This window comes from Trifolium pratense, linkage group LG2 (assembly GCF_020283565.1).
Source record: "Trifolium pratense cultivar HEN17-A07 linkage group LG2, ARS_RC_1.1, whole genome shotgun sequence".
In the NCBI taxonomy this organism is placed as follows: domain Eukaryota; kingdom Viridiplantae; phylum Streptophyta; class Magnoliopsida; order Fabales; family Fabaceae; genus Trifolium; species Trifolium pratense.
The window spans coordinates 249711-269293 of record NC_060060.1 but is presented as its reverse complement, the minus strand read 5'-3'; the positions used below and the strand labels follow the sequence as shown (position 1 = coordinate 269293).

The 19583-nt window shown below is 35.1% G+C and overlaps 4 protein-coding genes across 4 annotated transcripts in view; 2 read left to right on the top strand and 2 right to left on the bottom strand.

The window, feature by feature from the left end:
- The window catches only part of LOC123907130 (UDP-glycosyltransferase 1-like), a 34574-nt gene extending 15932 nt beyond the window's left edge, over positions 1-18642 (top strand). The window contains exon 2 of the mRNA XM_045957237.1: positions 18554-18642. The gene's annotated coding sequence lies outside the window, so the exon portion shown is untranslated. The remainder of the gene's footprint in view (positions 1-18553) is intronic.
- Positions 148-1316, bottom strand: LOC123908788. Its single transcript, XM_045959519.1, has 3 exons — positions 1242-1316; positions 483-845; positions 148-393 (listed from the first exon to the last, which is right to left on the bottom strand). Exons 1-3 carry the CDS (start codon positions 1314-1316, stop codon positions 148-150), a joined length of 684 nt encoding a protein of 227 aa, XP_045815475.1.
- Positions 12388-13084, top strand: LOC123908760. Its single transcript, XM_045959481.1, has 2 exons — positions 12388-12729; positions 12827-13084. Exons 1-2 carry the CDS (start codon positions 12388-12390, stop codon positions 13082-13084), a joined length of 600 nt encoding a protein of 199 aa, XP_045815437.1.
- Positions 15068-17710, bottom strand: LOC123908736 (protein FAR1-RELATED SEQUENCE 5-like). The gene is made up of 3 exons (XM_045959454.1): positions 15701-17710; positions 15537-15614; positions 15068-15454 (listed from the first exon to the last, which is right to left on the bottom strand). The coding sequence occupies exons 1-3, from the start codon at positions 17708-17710 to the stop codon at positions 15068-15070; spliced, it is 2475 nt and encodes an 824-aa protein (XP_045815410.1).
- Positions 18643-19583: the final 941 nt, after the last annotated feature.

Below are 19583 nucleotides of genomic sequence, written 5' to 3'. Positions count from 1 at the left end.
TATGATATATAAAGGCAATAAAATATAAAATGTCATTACACAAACTTTGTCATCCTGAATAGTACAGGGACACACAAATTACAGTAAACACAAATTAAAGTAAACAAACAATAAAACTACAATTAAACTAATAACTTCACATTCAAATCAACTTATGCTCCTCACCGTCATAGCATGGTCCTCATAGATATTGTATGTATTGAATTGTATACGATCTCCAACTTTAAATCCATTGATTCCCACAACCTCCGGCCAACCCCTCCAAATCGTAACGACGAACGGGTTCCTCTGATAACGCAACGAACACTTATATTTTTCTCCATTTGCTCCAATCATGGTAACCTCATCCAACATTGTGTACCACAAGTATTCCCCCATTTCCCTCGGTAACGTCTGCATCAAACAACATAAGTTATAATCATAATTTTGCAAATCGTAATTAAGTGAAACAAAAAATTATAATAACTGGACTGATTACCAACCAATTCTGGATCAATTTCAGCATCCTCTGTAATGGTCATTGTGAATGAAACAGCTTTTCGGAGAGATCGTGATTTGCTGTGCCAAGTAGGGAATTGGTCCGGAGTTATTCGGTTAAACGATGGAATGATCTGGAATTGATTTGTTCCCAAGTATTTGAAAAAAATCTGATGATGAGAATCGAATTCGTAGTAGGTTCTTAAAGTCATCCAACCATTGGTGATTTTGGGTACATCATCATAGTTGCTGAACTCAACCTCAAAGATCACACATTTGGAATTGTAGTTGAAGTCATACAGGCGCCAAACATTCCCCAGTTCATTTTTGTATTCTCTATAGAACTCTCGTTCGACCTCGGCCTCGACCTACATAATTGATAGACAATAGAAACTGATTTAAATCTGGTAGTAATTATCGTCTAACAAAACAAATCAATATAAGACCAACATAATTTTGCAGTAATGATTTTTGCTTAACAGATAACAACAGTTTGGTAAATTTTGCAGTCCTAGAGACACTTTACGATTGGTTCATCAATTTTCCAGTCGTATAGACAACAATACAGGGTAAAATGTTCATGCGATTGTCTACAACGGAAAAAAAAATAAAAACTCTGTTTCGAACTCGCCCTCAACTTTCAAAATTGCTCTGTTTTTAGTCTATTGTGTGAGACACAAAAAGCTCTGTTTTTTACTCATGAAAACATAACATAATGTCAAAAAAACATAAAATCAATGGATGAAGGGATAAGGAAAAAATACCTCTCCTTTCACGTGAACCGTCATAAAATAACTTAGTGCTGGTCTCTGCATAACTTCAACAACATTTTCGGCCATTTTTTTCACAGATTTTTTGTAAGATCGATGAGAAACGGAGGGGATGAACTGAAAAAGAGAAATGGCCTTTGTTGGTAAGGTTGGTGGTTCGGCAGATGAAAAGAGAAGGTTTTGGCTAAGTGAGTTTCGATTACCAATGTGTGTAATAATGACATTGGTTTGTAAAATTAATTGGGGTGTTGTTTCATCGAAAAGAAGAGGAACCGGTTAGTTTGTACTCCATTAACGAGTAACAGTGTCTCTGAAACGTTGAATTGGTTAGCTATAACAAACATTTACCCCTGGACTTGCTAAATATTAATTATCGTTGGATCCAAATTGTCTGTGATCTAAGGGTTATGATTAAACTGTTGACTTTGTGATTAAATGAGTGACTATGTGACTTGGCCACTAATAACCGTCTGATTAAATGGTTGTGTCTATGATTATTAGGTCATGCAAAAAACGTACAAAATGGTAAGTGTGTACTGGACGGTTTGTATTTACCCGGTGGAAACGGAGTAAATATCTAAGTCAGTAGCATTAGGGTAAAATGTTAAGTCAAAGAACCTAAAAAATTGAACTACTCCGGTTTCGAATTCAATAAATCTGTATTTACCCGGTGGAAACGAATTAAATATCTAAGTGTCGGTGTGGGTTTCGGACGAGGACACCGACACGTGTCTGAGACGGACACGCGTAATGTAAGGTGTGTCGGTGCTTCCTAATTCATAACTCAAATAACATCAAAAAAAACTTAATAATTAAAAAAAAATTATTAAATTTCGAATTCTGACCTTAATTTAGTTTTAAAATATCTGCATTTCTTCGTTTTTTTTTTTAAATAAGATACTAACCTATGGCCTTATGTTGGGCTATTGGTCGTATGTGATTATACACCGAGCTATATTTGTATGAGTTCATAAGTGTCGGTGTGGGTTTCGGACGAGGACACCGACACGTGTCTGACACGGACACGCGTAATGTAAGGTGTGTCGGTGCTTCCTAATTCATAACTCAAATAACATCAAAAAAGAAAACTTAATAATTAAAAATAAATTACAATTTTTCAATTGTCATTATAATCACAAACTACCAAAATACATGCAACATCGTCGGCAAACATCAAGTTTTCTAAAACGATACCCGGCAAACATCAAGTTTCACAAAATATAATCAAAATACTAATAGTTACAAACTTTGAAATCAACTTAAATATCAATTTAAGCTCCTCACATAAAAGGTATGGTCATCATATATGTTAGATGTGTTGAATAGTAGGCGGTCTCCAACTTTAAATCCGTTAATGGCAACAACTTCCCTCCATCCCCTAATGATCGATACCACGAACGGATCCATTTGATACTGTAGCTCACACTTATGCTTTTCTCTGATTGTTCCAATAATATAGATCTCATCCAACATCGTGTCACTCAAGTACTCCCCCAAATCGTCTGGCAATATCTGCAACAGATAAAAGAAATTTGATAAGGATCAATTTGTCTCAAATTCGGATAATCAATTTAAACATTATCAAAAACAATTGGATTGAGATACCAACCAAATATGGAACAATTTCAGGATCATCCTTCATAGTAATTTCGAAGGTAACAGCTTTCCGGAGAGCTCGTGATTGGGTATGCCAAGTAGGGAATTTATCAGGGGTAATTGGGTCCTCTTTGGGAATGATCTGGAACTGATTGTTCCCCAAAAATTTGAAGAGAATTGGATGATGACCTTGAAAATTGTAATGTTCTCGTATAGTCATCCAACCGTCCGTAATTCTAAGGACATCATCATCATCGTTGAACTCTACGCAGAGTTGAAGACCTTTGGAATCAAACAGAAACCAAAATTCTCCCAACTCAGACTTACAGTTTTCATAAAAACTGCGTTCAACCTCGCCCTCGACCTAGAGAATAAATCGAAACAAATCATAGTTACCTTCATAGTTATTTACAAACCGAAACAAATCATAATTTATAGTACCTTAAAACAATAACCCAACACTAAATCAAACGAAAACAAATAAAATTAACATCACACATAACATGCTCTGTTTTTTGGCCAAAGATTTGTGACATGCTCTGTTTTTTTAATTTTTTTTAATCTAACTTGTCAAAATCATTGTAAGATCTAGACCCAGTTTCAAAACGAAATAAATCAACATATAACATGCTCTGTTTTCTAATCTATGGTTTGAACATCATGCAATTTTTAAAAAAATCATATTTATACTGTGTTTAACTTAAATATGATCCAAACGAAGAAATCAACGAAACATAGTACCAAACTTACCTCTCCTGCAACATGAACAGTCAAAAAATAATCCCTTGCTGGCTTTCGAAGAACATCGGCAAGAGTTTCCACCATTTTTTTCCCTTGATTATCGTCGCAGTGGGTTTTGTAAGACGGCCAGAAGTTGAAGGGAGAAGGAAAAAAGAAGAAAAAATGGCGTGTGAGAAAGTGGAGAAATGAAGGGACTGGTAGTGTCTTGGTAAGAGGAAGAACAGATTTTTGGGTAATTATCTTTCTCGGGAGAAGAAAGATAATGGTTTGTAATGATGATTTTGGTTAGCAAAATTAATTGTGGTAAGGCGCCATGAAACGATTGGTACTGGAAAGTGGGAAGTAACACTGTATCAAATTACTCGTTTGAATCGTTTAATTGGTTTGGGTCTACAAACATTTACAGTGTTATGCAACACATGTTTTGGATCGTAGGATCAACATTTAATGTCATCTAATGGTTGACATTAAATAGTTTACTTTCTGACTTCCTAAAATAGTGACCGTCCGATTAAAACGAATAGACATGGAACCTTGGATGATGTAAACGCGTTAGCAGTTGTTGCATTGGATACATCACTCGTTTAATTTAAAATTGAAATTTAATACAAGAATTTTTTTTAATTTAAAATAATTAGTCGTTTGAAATTTAAAGTCAAAGAACCTAAAAAATTGAACTACTCCGATTTCGAAGTCATCCCCGTGTATTTACTCCGGTGAGTAAATATCTAAGTCATTAGCATTAGGGTCAAATGTTAAGTCAAAGAACCTAAAAAATTGAACTACTCCGATTTCGAAGTCATCCACGTGTATTTACTCCGGTGAGTAAATATCTAAGTCATTAGCATTAGGGTCAAATGTTAAGTCAAAGAACCTAAAAAATTGAACTACTCCGATTTCGAAGTCATCCACGTGTATTTACTCCGGTGAGTAAATATCTAAGTCATTAGCATTAGGGTCAAATGTTAAGTCAAAGAACCTAAAAAATTGAACTACTCCGATTTCGAAGTCATCCACGTGTATTTACTCCGGTGAGTAAATATCTAAGTCATTAGCATTAGGGTCAAATGTTAAGTCTAAGAACCTAAAAAATTGACCTACTCCGATTTCGAAGTCATCCACGTGTATTTACTCCGGTGAGTAAATATCTAAGTCATTAGCATTAGGGTCAAATGTTAAGTCTAAGAACCTAAAAAATTGACCTACTCCGATTTCGAAGTCATCCACGTGTATTTACTCCGGTGAGTAAATATCTAAGTCATTAGCATTAGGGTCAAATGTTAAGTCAAAGAACCTAAAAAATTGAACTACTCCGATTTCGAAGTCATCCACGTGTATTTACTCCGGTGAGTAAATATCTAAGTCATTAGCATTAGGGTCAAATGTTAAGTCAAAGAACCTAAAAAATTGAACTACTCCGATTTCGAAGTCATCCACGTGTATTTACTCCGGTGAGTAAATATCTAAGTCATTAGCATTAGGGTCAAATGTTAAGTCTAAGAACCTAAAAAATTGACCTACTCCGATTTTGAAGTCATCCACGTGTATTTACTCCGGTGAGTAAATATCTAAGTCATTAGCATTAGGGTCAAATGTTAAGTCTAAGAACCTAAAAAATTGACCTACTCCGATTTCGAAGTCATCCACGTGTATTTACTCCGGTGAGTAAATATCTAAGTCATTAGCATTAGGGTCAAATGTTAAGTCAAAGAACCTAAAAAATTGAACTACTCCGATTTCGAAGTCATCCACGTGTATTTACTCCGGTGAGTAAATATCTAAGTCATTAGCATTAGGGTCAAATGTTAAGTCAAAGAACCTAAAAAATTGAACTACTCCGATTTCGAAGTCATCCACGTGTATTTACTCCGGTGAGTAAATATCTAAGTCATTAGCATTAGGGTCAAATGTTAAGTCTAAGAACCTAAAAAATTGACCTACTCCGATTTCGAAGTCATCCACGTGTATTTACTCCGGTGAGTAAATATCTAAGTCATTAGCATTAGGGTCAAATGTTAAGTCTAAGAACCTAAAAAATTGACCTACTCCGATTTCGAAGTCATCCACGTGTATTTACTCCGGTGAGTAAATATCTAAGTCATTAGCATTAGGGTCAAATGTTAAGTCAAAGAACCTAAAAAATTGAACTACTCCGATTTCGAAGTCATCCACGTGTATTTACTCCGGTGAGTAAATATCTAAGTCATTAGCATTAGGGTCAAATGTTAAGTCAAAGAACCTAAAAAATTGAACTACTCCGATTTCGAAGTCATCCACGTGTATTTACTCCGGTGAGTAAATATCTAAGTCATTAGCAATAGGGTCAAATGTTAAGTCAAAGAACCTAAAAAATTGAACTACTCCGATTTCGAAGTCATCCACGTGTATTTACTCCGGTGAGTAAATATCTAAGTCATTAGCATTAGGGTCAAATGTTAAGTCTAAGAACCTAAAAAATTGACCTACTCCGATTTCGAAGTCATCCACGTGTATTTACTCCGGTGAGTAAATATCTAAGTCATTAGCATTAGGGTCAAATGTTAAGTCTAAGAACCTAAAAAATTGACCTACTCCGATTTCGAAGTCATCCACGTGTATTTACTCCGGTGAGTAAATATCTAAGTCATTAGCATTAGGGTCAAATGTTAAGTCTAAGAACCTAAAAAATTGACCTACTCCGATTTCGAAGTCATCCACGTGTATTTACTCCGGTGAGTAAATATCTAAGTCATTAGCATTAGGGTCAAATGTTAAGTCTAAGAACCTAAAAAATTGACCTACTCCGATTTCGAAGTCATCCACGTGTATTTACTCCGGTGAGTAAATATCTAAGTCATTAGCATTAGGGTCAAATGTTAAGTCAAAGAACCTAAAAAATTGAACTACTCCGATTTCGAAGTCATCCACGTGTATTTACTCCGGTGAGTAAATATCTAAGTCATTAGCATTAGGGTCAAATGTTAAGTCAAAGAACCTAAAAAATTGAACTACTCCGATTTCGAAGTCATCCACGTGTATTTACTCCGGTGAGTAAATATCTAAGTCATTAGCATTAGGGTCAAATGTTAAGTCTAAGAACCTAAAAAATTGACCTACTCCGATTTTGAAGTCATCCACGTGTATTTACTCCGGTGAGTAAATATCTAAGTCATTAGCATTAGGGTCAAATGTTAAGTCTAAGAACCTAAAAAATTGACCTACTCCGATTTCGAAGTCATCCACGTGTATTTACTCCGGTGAGTAAATATCTAAGTCATTAGCATTAGGGTCAAATGTTAAGTCAAAGAACCTAAAAAATTGAACTACTCCGATTTCGAAGTCATCCACGTGTATTTACTCCGGTGAGTAAATATCTAAGTCATTAGCATTAGGGTCAAATGTTAAGTCAAAGAACCTAAAAAATTGAACTACTCCGATTTCGAAGTCATCCATGTGTATTTACTCCGGTGAGTAAATATCTAAGTCATTAGCATTAGGGTCAAATGTTAAGTCTAAGAACCTAAAAAATTGACCTACTCCGATTTCGAAGTCATCCACGTGTATTTACTCCGGTGAGTAAATATCTAAGTCATTAGCATTAGGGTCAAATGTTAAGTCTAAGAACCTAAAAAATTGACCTACTCCGATTTCGAAGTCATCCACGTGTATTTACTCCGGTGAGTAAATATCTAAGTCATTAGCATTAGGGTCAAATGTTAAGTCAAAGAACCTAAAAAATTGAACTACTCCGATTTCGAAGTCATCCACGTGTATTTACTCCGGTGAGTAAATATCTAAGTCATTAGCATTAGGGTCAAATGTTAAGTCAAAGAACCTAAAAAATTGAACTACTCCGATTTCGAAGTCATCCACGTGTATTTATTCCGGTGAGTAAATATCTAAGTCATTAGCAATAGGGTCAAATGTTAAGTCAAAGAACCTAAAAAATTGAACTACTCCGATTTCGAAGTCATCCACGTGTATTTACTCCGGTGAGTAAATATCTAAGTCATTAGCATTAGGGTCAAATGTTAAGTCTAAGAACCTAAAAAATTGACCTACTCCGATTTCGAAGTCATCCACGTGTATTTACTCCGGTGAGTAAATATCTAAGTCATTAGCATTAGGGTCAAATGTTAAGTCTAAGAACCTAAAAAATTGACCTTCTCCGATTTCGAAGTCATCCACGTGTATTTACTCCGGTGAGTAAATATCTAAGTCATTAGCATTAGGGTCAAATGTTAAGTCAAAGAACCTAAAAAATTGAACTACTCCGATTTCGAAGTCATCCACGTGTATTTACTCCGGTGAGTAAATATCTAAGTCATTAGCATTAGGGTCAAATGTTAAGTCAAAGAACCTAAAAAATTGAACTACTCCGATTTCGAAGTCATCCACGTGTATTTACTCCGGTGAGTAAATATCTAAGTCATTAGCATTAGGGTCAAATGTTAAGTCAAAGAACCTAAAAAATTGAACTACTCCGATTTCGAAGTCATCCACGTGTATTTACTCCGGTGAGTAAATATCTAAGTCATTAGCATTAGGGTCAAATGTTAAGTCTAAGAACCTAAAAAATTGACCTACTCCGATTTCGAAGTCATCCACGTGTATTTACTCCGGTGAGTAAATATCTAAGTCATTAGCATTAGGGTCAAATGTTAAGTCTAAGAACCTAAAAAATTGACCTATTCCGATTTCGAAGTCATCCACGTGTATTTACTCCGGTGAGTAAATATCTAAGTCATTAGCATTAGGGTCAAATGTTAAGTCAAAGAACCTAAAAAATTGAACTACTCCGATTTCGAAGTCATCCACGTGTATTTACTCCGGTGAGTAAATATCTAAGTCATTAGCATTAGGGTCAAATGTTAAGTCAAAGAACCTAAAAAATTGAACTACTCCGATTTCGAAGTCATCCACGTGTATTTACTCCGGTGAGTAAATATCTAAGTCATTAGCATTAGGGTCAAATGTTAAGTCTAAGAACCTAAAAAATTGACCTACTCCGATTTTGAAGTCATCCACGTGTATTTACTCCGGTGAGTAAATATCTAAGTCATTAGCATTAGGGTCAAATGTTAAGTCTAAGAACCTAAAAAATTGACCTACTCCGATTTCGAAGTCATCCACGTGTATTTACTCCGGTGAGTAAATATCTAAGTCATTAGCATTAGGGTCAAATGTTAAGTCAAAGAACCTAAAAAATTGAACTACTCCGATTTCGAAGTCATCCACGTGTATTTACTCCGGTGAGTAAATATCTAAGTCATTAGCATTAGGGTCAAATGTTAAGTCAAAGAACCTAAAAAATTGAACTACTCCGATTTCGAAGTCATCCACGTGTATTTACTCCGGTGAGTAAATATCTAAGTCATTAGCATTAGGGTCAAATGTTAAGTCTAAGAACCTAAAAAATTGACCTACTCCGATTTCGAAGTCATCCACGTGTATTTACTCCGGTGAGTAAATATCTAAGTCATTAGCATTAGGGTCAAATGTTAAGTCTAAGAACCTAAAAAATTGACCTACTCCGATTTCGAAGTCATCCACGTGTATTTACTCCGGTGAGTAAATATCTAAGTCATTAGCATTAGGGTCAAATGTTAAGTCAAAGAACCTAAAAAATTGAACTACTCCGATTTCGAAGTCATCCACGTGTATTTACTCCGGTGAGTAAATATCTAAGTCATTAGCATTAGGGTCAAATGTTAAGTCAAAGAACCTAAAAAATTGAACTACTCCGATTTCGAAGTCATCCACGTGTATTTACTCCGGTGAGTAAATATCTAAGTCATTAGCAATAGGGTCAAATGTTAAGTCAAAGAACCTAAAAAATTGAACTACTCCGATTTCGAAGTCATCCACGTGTATTTACTCCGGTGAGTAAATATCTAAGTCATTAGCATTAGGGTCAAATGTTAAGTCTAAGAACCTAAAAAATTGACCTACTCCGATTTCGAAGTCATCCACGTGTATTTACTCCGGTGAGTAAATATCTAAGTCATTAGCATTAGGGTCAAATGTTAAGTCTAAGAACCTAAAAAATTGACCTACTCCGATTTCGAAGTCATCCACGTGTATTTACTCCGGTGAGTAAATATCTAAGTCATTAGCATTAGGGTCAAATGTTAAGTCAAAGAACCTAAAAAATTGAACTACTCCGATTTCGAAGTCATCCACGTGTATTTACTCCGGTGAGTAAATATCTAAGTCATTAGCATTAGGGTCAAATGTTAAGTCAAAGAACCTAAAAAATTGAACTACTCCGATTTCGAAGTCATCCACGTGTATTTACTCCGGTGAGTAAATATCTAAGTCATTAGCATTAGGGTCAAATGTTAAGTCAAAGAACCTAAAAAATTGAACTACTCCGATTTCGAAGTCATCCACGTGTATTTACTCCGGTGAGTAAATATCAAGTCATTAGCATTAGGGTCAAATGTTAAGTCAAAGAACCTAAAAAATTGAACTACTCCGATTTCGAAGTCATCCACGTGTATTTACTCCGGTGAGTAAATATCTAAGTCATTAGTATTAGGGTCAAATGTTAAGTCAAAGAACCTAATAAATTGAACTACTCCGATTTCGAAGTCATCCACGTGTATTTACTCCGGTGAGTAAATATCTAAGTCATTAGCATTAGGGTCAAATGTTAAGTCAAAGAACCTAAAAAATTGAACTACTCCGATTTCGAAGTCATCCACGTGTATTTACTCCGGTGAGTAAATATCTAAGTCATTAGCATTAGGGTCAAATGTTAAGTCAAAGAACCTAAAAAATTGAACTACTCCGATTTCGAAGTCATCCACGTGTATTTACTCCGGTGAGTAAATATCTAAGTCATTAGCATTAGGGTCAAATGTTAAGTCAAAGAACCTAAAAAATTGAACTACTCCGATTTCGAAGTCATCCCCGTGTATTTACTCCGGTGAGTAAATATCTAAGTCATTAGCATTAGGGTAAAATGTTAAGTCAAAGAACCTAAAAAATTGAACTACTCCGATTTCGAAGTCATCCACGTGTATTTACTCCGGTGAGTAAATATCTAAGTCATTAGCATTAGGGTCAAATGTTAAGTCAAAGAACCTAAAAAATTGAACTACTCCGATTTCGAAGTCATCCCCGTGTATTTACTCCGGTGAGTAAATATCTAAGTCATTAGCATTAGGGTAAAATGTTAAGTCAAAGAACCTAAAAAATTGAACTACTCCGATTTCGAAGTCATCCACGTGTATTTACTCCGGTGAGTAAATATCTAAGTCATTAGCATTAGGGTCAAATGTTAAGTCAAGAACCTAAAAAATTGACCTACTCCGATTTCGAAGTCATCCACGTGTATTTACTCCGGTGAGTAAATATCTAAGTCATTAGCATTAGGGTCAAATGTTAAGTCAAAGAACCTAAAAAATTGAACTACTCCGATTTCGAAGTCATCCACGTGTATTTACTCCGGTGAGTAAATATCTAAGTCATTAGCATTAGGGTCAAATGTTAAGTCTAAGAACCTAAAAAATTGAACTACTCCGATTTCGAAGTCATCCACGTGTATTTACTCCGGTGAGTAAATATCTAAGTCATTAGCATTAGGGTCAAATGTTAAGTCAAAGAACCTAAAAAATTGAACTACTCCGATTTCGAAGTCATCCACGTGTATTTACTCCGGTGAGTAAATATCTAAGTCATTAGCAATAGGGTCAAATGTTAAGTCAAAGAACCTAAAAAATTGAACTACTCCGATTTCGAAGTCATCCACGTGTATTTACTCCGGTGAGTAAATATCTAAGTCATTAGCATTAGGGTCAAATGTTAAGTCTAAGAACCTAAAAAATTGACCTACTCCGATTTCGAAGTCATCCACGTGTATTTACTCCGGTGAGTAAATATCTAAGTCATTAGCATTAGGGTCAAATGTTAAGTCTAAGAACCTAAAAAATTGACCTACTCCGATTTCGAAGTCATCCACGTGTATTTACTCCGGTGAGTAAATATCTAAGTCATTAGCATTAGGGTCAAATGTTAAGTCAAAGAACCTAAATTCCCATGTTGAATTTTTTTTTAAATTTTTACTATTCACGTTAAAAATTTAAAAAATTAAGTACAAACAAACACACACCTGCGTGGAAACCAAAAAGTTTTCTTCCAAACAGGTACTATTACCACACCACATATGCGTGGAAACCAAAAAGGCTTCCTTTTGTTGGAATAGATATCATTCATCATTGCAACCTAAAAAAACTTTTTCATTCTCCAACAAAGGGAACCACTTCATCGTGTGAAACCCTTACCATTCTTGTTAAGCGTCCGAGGCGGAAAAACGGAGCAACCGGCGCAACGACAACGAATGGCGTCCTCGTCCAGACAAAGGTTTGTCCTTCTTACTTTTTGTCATCGTTTTTGTTATCGATTTACATCCTATTTGTGTTCTTTGTTGTCGTTGGTTTCATTGATACTGTTCGTATCTACTAAGTTCATTAAGTTCATTCATGAGTAAATTCCTAAGTAGGAGAATTGCTTCGTTATTGTTTATAAAGACTTAGTTACATGATAAAGTGATTTGAGAGTAAATGCATTCAACAAGATCTGCATGTTGATAAAGTGATTTGATAGTAGATTTTTTTTTTTTTTTTTAAACGATGTTTATTTACCTTCAATTACCAAGATCTGAAACGTTGATGCTATGTTATACTTCCAATGTGTTGTCTTATTTGTAAACGATGTTATCATTATCAGACGTTGTTGGTGATTATTGGTTATGTTCTGTGTTCATGCACTGGTACTATATGATGATGTTGTTTATTTATGTTGATTTAGGAATGTAAGTATGAACTCAGTCAAACCAGAGCCTGTTGACGTAATATGGTTAAGTTCAGATGACGAAGGTGATAATGTTTATCAGAGGTCTCAGAGGTTTGAGAGGAGGGTTGCTAATAGGGATGCTAATAGGGATGCTAATAGGGTTGCTAATAGTGTTGCTAACAATGTTGCTCAAAGGACTGCTAACAATGTTGCTCAAAGGACTGCTAACAATGTTGCTAACAATGCTGGTAAGAGGAGGGTGGATAACAATGTTGCTCAAAGAGTGATTAAGGACAGGAATGAAATCTGTGAATGGATAACACAAGTTACACCAGCTATGCAGAATTTGAAGAGGAAACAAACACTGGTATTAGTTCACATTTGGTGCATTCTCAATTATGTATCACTTGTTATTTACTTTGTCTTACTGACTAATAATCTTGATTATCTTATATTTGGTACAGCACATTCCTGCGTGGGTTGTGAAGCGTGCTCTAAAAGACAAGTGCGACATTTACTTGCGATCTGCAGAGACGAAACGTACATATGACTGTGCTATTTTGGATCCGGGACACTCGTCGCAGAGATACATTGGAGATGGTTGGTATGACTTTGTTGAAGTGCACAGGCCTAAAGTTGGTGACGTCCTCCACTTTTCTCTGAAACCACCTTATAACTTAATGGTTGTTTCATTGATGCGCCAGAAGCCTCGCACCCGCTGAATTGATGCCCAGATGGATCAATGTTTGATATCCTCGTCCAAACTGTTTGCTACTGTTTAATTAGCTCTTGTTAAGTACTTATGTTTGTTTTAAGTAGTTGTTGAACTTTTTAATTGTAAAAATGCTACTTTTATCAGTAGCCAGACATCAGTTGACGATCACATACGTGTTCGTCGACATATGCAATTTCAATTCTATTTTAAAAAGTTTCGTTTTATTATTATCGTTTAAGTTACGATACATATGGCGTGATTCGTTATTATTTGGCGTAAGTCGTTATTATTTAGCTTGCTTACCCTTTGTGTGGTTGAGGCATTTGTTCCACTAGTTTTCAAAGAGTTAAACATTTGATTTAATGAAACACTAAGTAAACTGGAATTTCATTCAGTTTTGGAAGTTTAAGAGCTATAATTACTTGATACCCATAATGAATGAATTCCATCGAAAAACTTTATGTCCAGATAAAGCTTGTTAAATAGGTTTGCTTTTTTCAAATTTACTCAGGTTTAGAAGTTGAAACACGCAATAATTACTCCACAGCAGCCCTATAAGCACTCCATAAATCCTATAATCCAGCTAACCAATCCTATAATCACGCTAACCAATCCTATGTCTTATCCCTATAATTACTAGTTTTTCAGTTTTGGAAGTTGAAACACACAATAATCAATTCACAACCATATAATCACTCTAACCAATCCTATTCCTATCAGTTTTGGAAGTTGAAACACACAATAATCAATTCACAACCCTATAATCACTCTAACTAATCCTATTCCTTATCACTTATCACGGTTGGAACAAAAAAGAAAAAAGAGAAAAAACAACAATCCATCAATATTTTTCTGAGATTAGAATCGTTATTAAAAAAAAAAAATTACATTAATTAGGTAAACATTTTAACATAAAAAAAGAAAATAATCCAAGAACAAATCAACAAATTCCTAAACATCTTTGCTGTCGATCTCTCGTTTTGTAGTTTCATCTTCATCTTCTCTCCCTTATTGAATTGAATTTCTTTAACAATTGAAACCACATCTTTGAACAACTCTGAGCATGTGCAACCACGACTGGGTTGAGTTTGTGATTCACGAACATTTGGACTAGCAGTTGGACGCACATAGGGAGGGTGGCCTTTAATTTCATCATCCCATATGAAAAGATTACAACTTCGAGCTCCCTGCAAATTATATTTCAATCATCAAAATGTTATACTCACCAAATTAAATCATGATCGAAATAGATCTACCAAGTATAAAACGATCTGTTAGCAAACCTACCCCATGAGTTCGACATTTCCAATATCTACGCTTAGGATTTTCGCCTGAATTGGATATGTACAACCTCATTGGATTTTTGCAACCACATTCTGGGATTTCGACTGCCATTGAATTTGCAACAGATGAAGAAGACATTGTTGGGACAAATTGCGAAATTAGGGATTTTTGGGAAACAATAAATCTGTATTTCGAATTGGATGGAGAGAAGAGATGAGTATTGGGAAACTAGGGTTTTCGAAACATTAATGAATGAGAGGTCTTTATAGCCGTATTTGAAACTATGTCTGGGTGCAGAGCATGCGTCAAATAAACATAATTATATCAACACAAATGAAAACTTTACAAAAGAATTAATGACAGCCTAGTGGTAGTGTTTACCGTTCAATTCATGTAGATCTCGAGTTCGAAACTGGTTGGTGCCATTTTTGTTATTTTTTTTCTTTACAAAATAACATTAAATAACCGAATGTTGCAAACATGACTCAAACCTGCGTTATACTGGTATAAAAGCCAATTTTATAAGCTTTCTAAACATGTAACTCATTAAAGCATAAATAACAGTCATGAATCACTATTGTACCAATTTCTCCAAGTAAATCAAAACAAACATGAAATCCCAAACAATTTATCCACAAACATAATTAAACCAGAATTGTACATCAACATTATCAAAATGCATTCAATTATACTACTACTAAAATACTCAATCATCAGTAGTAGCCTTTTCAACTTGTTGTAGCAGACTGTAGCACGAACGTGAAGATTGCCCGACACTCTGTTGTAGCATACCGTAGCACGAACTTGCAGTTTGCCCAACACTCATTCCATACATTGGGTATACGGGTTGCAAATGCATTGGTTGAAACATATGAGGTACCATCGGCATAACAGGTTGAACTCCACACATTGCATTTAAATGTCTGCTTGTGCCTGTAACATCCATTTGTGCTTGGAAATGCATTTGATTGTAACATCCATTTGTGTCTGCTTGTGTTGTCACTGTGGCCTTAGCGCCACGGTGTATCGGTGGACGTGAACCCTTCTTTTGCACACTTCTGTCAACATTGCAGGTTGCTTTTCTTTTCTTTTTCTGATTATAAAAAAATAATGACAAAATAATTATTATTAAATTTCACATAATAACACAAAATATTTAATAAAACATATTATACCTCATCCATTTGGCTTATAGCATCAGATATCGACACCGACTGCAAATCAACTATTGGTTCTGTCGCTTTTTGTGTACCCTGCAAGTTTAAACATATCAACTATAATGTTTAATAACAAATCAAACAGTAACTATAACTAAGTAATCACGAGTTATTGAAATAACCTCGGAACATGTCCTCGCATTATGAGTTGTAGCGTTGCATTTTCCACATCGCCTGACAGATTTTGGTTCTTTCTTTTTTTTCTTTGGAGCACCTTTACTCTTAACCGCCACCGGATCACCGACTGCTGGATTTTGTGTCCCAATAATAGGATCATCATTAATGCAGTACTTTTTTTGTAATTTCATAATGTCATCCAAAATTTGGCCATACACACCATTCTTTTTTGCAGCTTCTTTGCAAAAACTTGTAAAGGCCGAACAATATGCACCAAAACGAGCTTCCTCAACTACGTTCGAATCAACATCACCATTACATTCCATGTTGTTCAAATACTCAATTTTGGCATCCTTGGTCCATCGCGACAATACCAAGGGCCTAGGAATATGATCAACATGTTCATCCTTCATGACATAAAATATATGAGAACATGGAACACCGCGAGAATCAAACAACTTACACGAACATTGCAATGTGGTACCATCAAATACAACTTTCCTTTCATATGTATCGTTACAAAATTTTGTTAATGTATAAATCTTTGTATCCCCGTGATCACTTTTATGCTTAACTATCAATGCACCAGCCTTCAGAATTTGCTCTTTAACTTCTTTGAAAATCTCCGCAGTATAAGTATTGGCGGCATCACTCTCAATCACACGCAGTTGAGTTGTCAACACAGGTACCGTAAACTTTGACTTAAAATCAGCTTCCAATTCATTATTTCTGTAATCTCTCAAAACCTGATCAAAATTATGCATGAATTCAAAAATGCAGCCTTTCGTCCTGACATAAGTCTTTATTATTGCATTAACAGCTTCACATTGAGACGTAGTCCTTATACGTCCAAAAAACTGATCACGTAGATATCCAGTTGCCCATAGTGACCTATTCTCATAAGTTTTGACAACCCATGGATGTTGTTCCACTTCAGTTTCTTTAATTAGCTCTGACCAATACTCTTCAAATTCATCCTTTGTGAAATTTGAGTACATGGCTTTTTGAAAACCGTCCAAAAATTCTGGATTATCTTTCACATTCTCAACTGCATTCTTATTCAAATGCCAAGCACATAACCTGTGGGTGGCATCGGGAAAAATCTGTTTTATGGCCTCCCTCATTGCCCCATCTCCATCTGTTACCACTGCTTTTGGTTGTTTACCTTCCATGCACTCTAAAAAACAATTCAACACCCACTTGTACGTCTCCGTCGTTTCATCTGCTACCAATGCAGCACCAAAAATTACTGTCTGAGAATGGTGGTTACACCCTGAAAATACAACCAATGGATAGTTGTATTTATTCTTCCGGTAAGTCGTGTCAAAGGCAAGCACATCACCAAAACAAAAGTAGTCTGATCTGCTACTGCCATCAGCCCAAAATAGAGACCTCATTCGTCCATTACTATTGTCGACGGCATACTCAGCATATAGCATGGGATCAGTAGACGACTTTACATTAAGATAATTTAAAGAAGCGACAACATCACCATCTTTAATACACTCACACATTTTTTTATCAAAATAATTGTACAAATCTTTCTTTGTAAATCCAACACTAGCATATCCACCCTTCTGGGCAATCATGTACCCCATTATATGACAAGTTCTAATTCCACGTGTTTGAAGACCATCAATCTGAGCCTTATCTGCTTCAGATATTTTACGATAAACAGGGTGCAGGTGAACAAACCTAGCTGGGGTTAATTCATGGTTATGACACTCTACGAAAGCAGTAACTACATATCTATCCTTTTGTTTTCTGTATTGCACACGAAACCTAGCTTCACAATTTGTACGGCTCAAACGTCTATGTTCTACTTTCCTATCTAACCTGGTTAAATGTTTCTTCTCTCTTAAACCATGTCTGTTGCAAACAAACTGCTTCATTTGTGTTACTTTATTACCATCTAACTCTTTTATCCTACTAGAAGCTTTCCTAATAGCAAAACCCTTACATTTACCATACCGGTAATAAAATTCATAAGCTTCACTAACAGTAGCAAATTCCATGGCTCGAATCTCATCAGAAGTAATTGAATCAAAATTTACCTCACTATGAACTGCAGCCCCAATATTATCAGATGCATCTTCGCCAGTCTCTGAACTTTCAGTCTCTGACCTTTCATCCCCACTGGATCCTGAATAACTGTCATCCTCGTCGGCATTCGATTCTAAATCATACGTATCAGTACCTTTAGTGGAATGAAGGTCTCTGGACTCAACGTCAACAGATTCGTCGGTGTGTTCCATATCTATATCATGAATTAACACAATATGTCAAACAACATAAATATTCATCGAAGTATTCCACATCTATATCCCTAATTCCCAAATTTTATTATTTTTTGAATTGTAAACCCTAATTCCCAAATTACCTGAATGTCGCACTTGTCGCCCTCGATTGTATATTTATGGTCGGAGATTCAATGCGATAACATCAATGGCTAGCTCGTATGCAGTGTTGTTAAGAATAGAAAAGTTCAGTTGATTCAACAATGGCGGACGAAGGTTGGGTGGTGAGGTGAGATATTACGATGTTGATGAACAGAAGAATGAAGAAGATGAATATTTTCTTTATAATTTGCGTTTTGATAATTTGATTTTTACAACATCATTATAATTAATAAAACAATATTAATGTTGATGTAATTTACATAAATGTTGAGATAATTTATGTAACAATTTTAATGGTAGGGACTTATTTGCAATTTTAATAGATGTGGAGATGCATGGTAAGTGACATGCATTGTATTATCCTATGTGGCAGTTGAATAAGTCCACTTACTTTTCTATTGGCCACAGTGGCGATCTCACCAAAGAGGTCATTTTACTGGCCTCACCATAGAAGCACCCTTTTTTTAATGTCATGCATGAAAACCAGTGTTTTTATTTGTTTTCGATCCAGTATTATTGACCAATACTAGTGTGCCAGATTTTGTTCATTACAATTCTTTTCATTTCGTTGTCGGTAAACAAACAAACAAACAAACCAACCAAAACAAAAATTGAAATTCCATGTACTTTACAACCATATCATAATGGTAATTATTTTTTTATTTAAAGAAAGCCGAAAAATTATTATTGTTACTAATAACTTTAGTACTAACTAGTATTATTTTATAATTGACAAGTTGTGAACAAAAATTAGATTTAGATTTTCTGTTGTTAATGCTGGAATTGATCTGGACCGTCCCATCAATAATTAAGGTTAAAGCATTTTATACTTAATTTTATTATATCTAATTCGAAACGTCCAATCCATAATTAATGGTTGAATCTGCTACAACGGTAAATTGTGTGCTCCTGCTATTGTAGGTGATTCGGATCAATTAAAATTATCTTCTTTTTTTTTTGTTGGGTAATGTGCAGACAGTTAGAGAGGGATGATGGATTTAGAACAATTATAAAAGTGAATTTGACACCAATATTTCTTAAGGCGAAATTTAAAACATTAAGTTTATGATGGTGTGATGGGTAGCTCAACTGGTTAAACTAGTTGAGCTAAGGGTTAAAGAGTAGGAGGTCCAAGATTCAAGTCCTGACAAAGGAAAAAAAGCTAACATTGTAATACTAACAACTAATATTGCTTATAAAAAAAAATTAAGTTTATGGATTCTCTCACTTATAAAATGTACCACCGTTCCTAAAGATTTGTAGTTCTTCTATTACGATATGTTATGACTTATGATTCTCTCATTATAATAATTTATATTATAATTAAGTTAGGAACATTAGCCTTTATGTGTATTTATTTTCTTTGTTTCTTTGTCTCAAATCCTATATTATAGTAAATATGAGTTTTTACTTGGAATTGCAATATACAATGAGTACACAAATATTCTCTCATATTTTCCTGAGTTTCTAGGTCTTCGACGCAATTTTC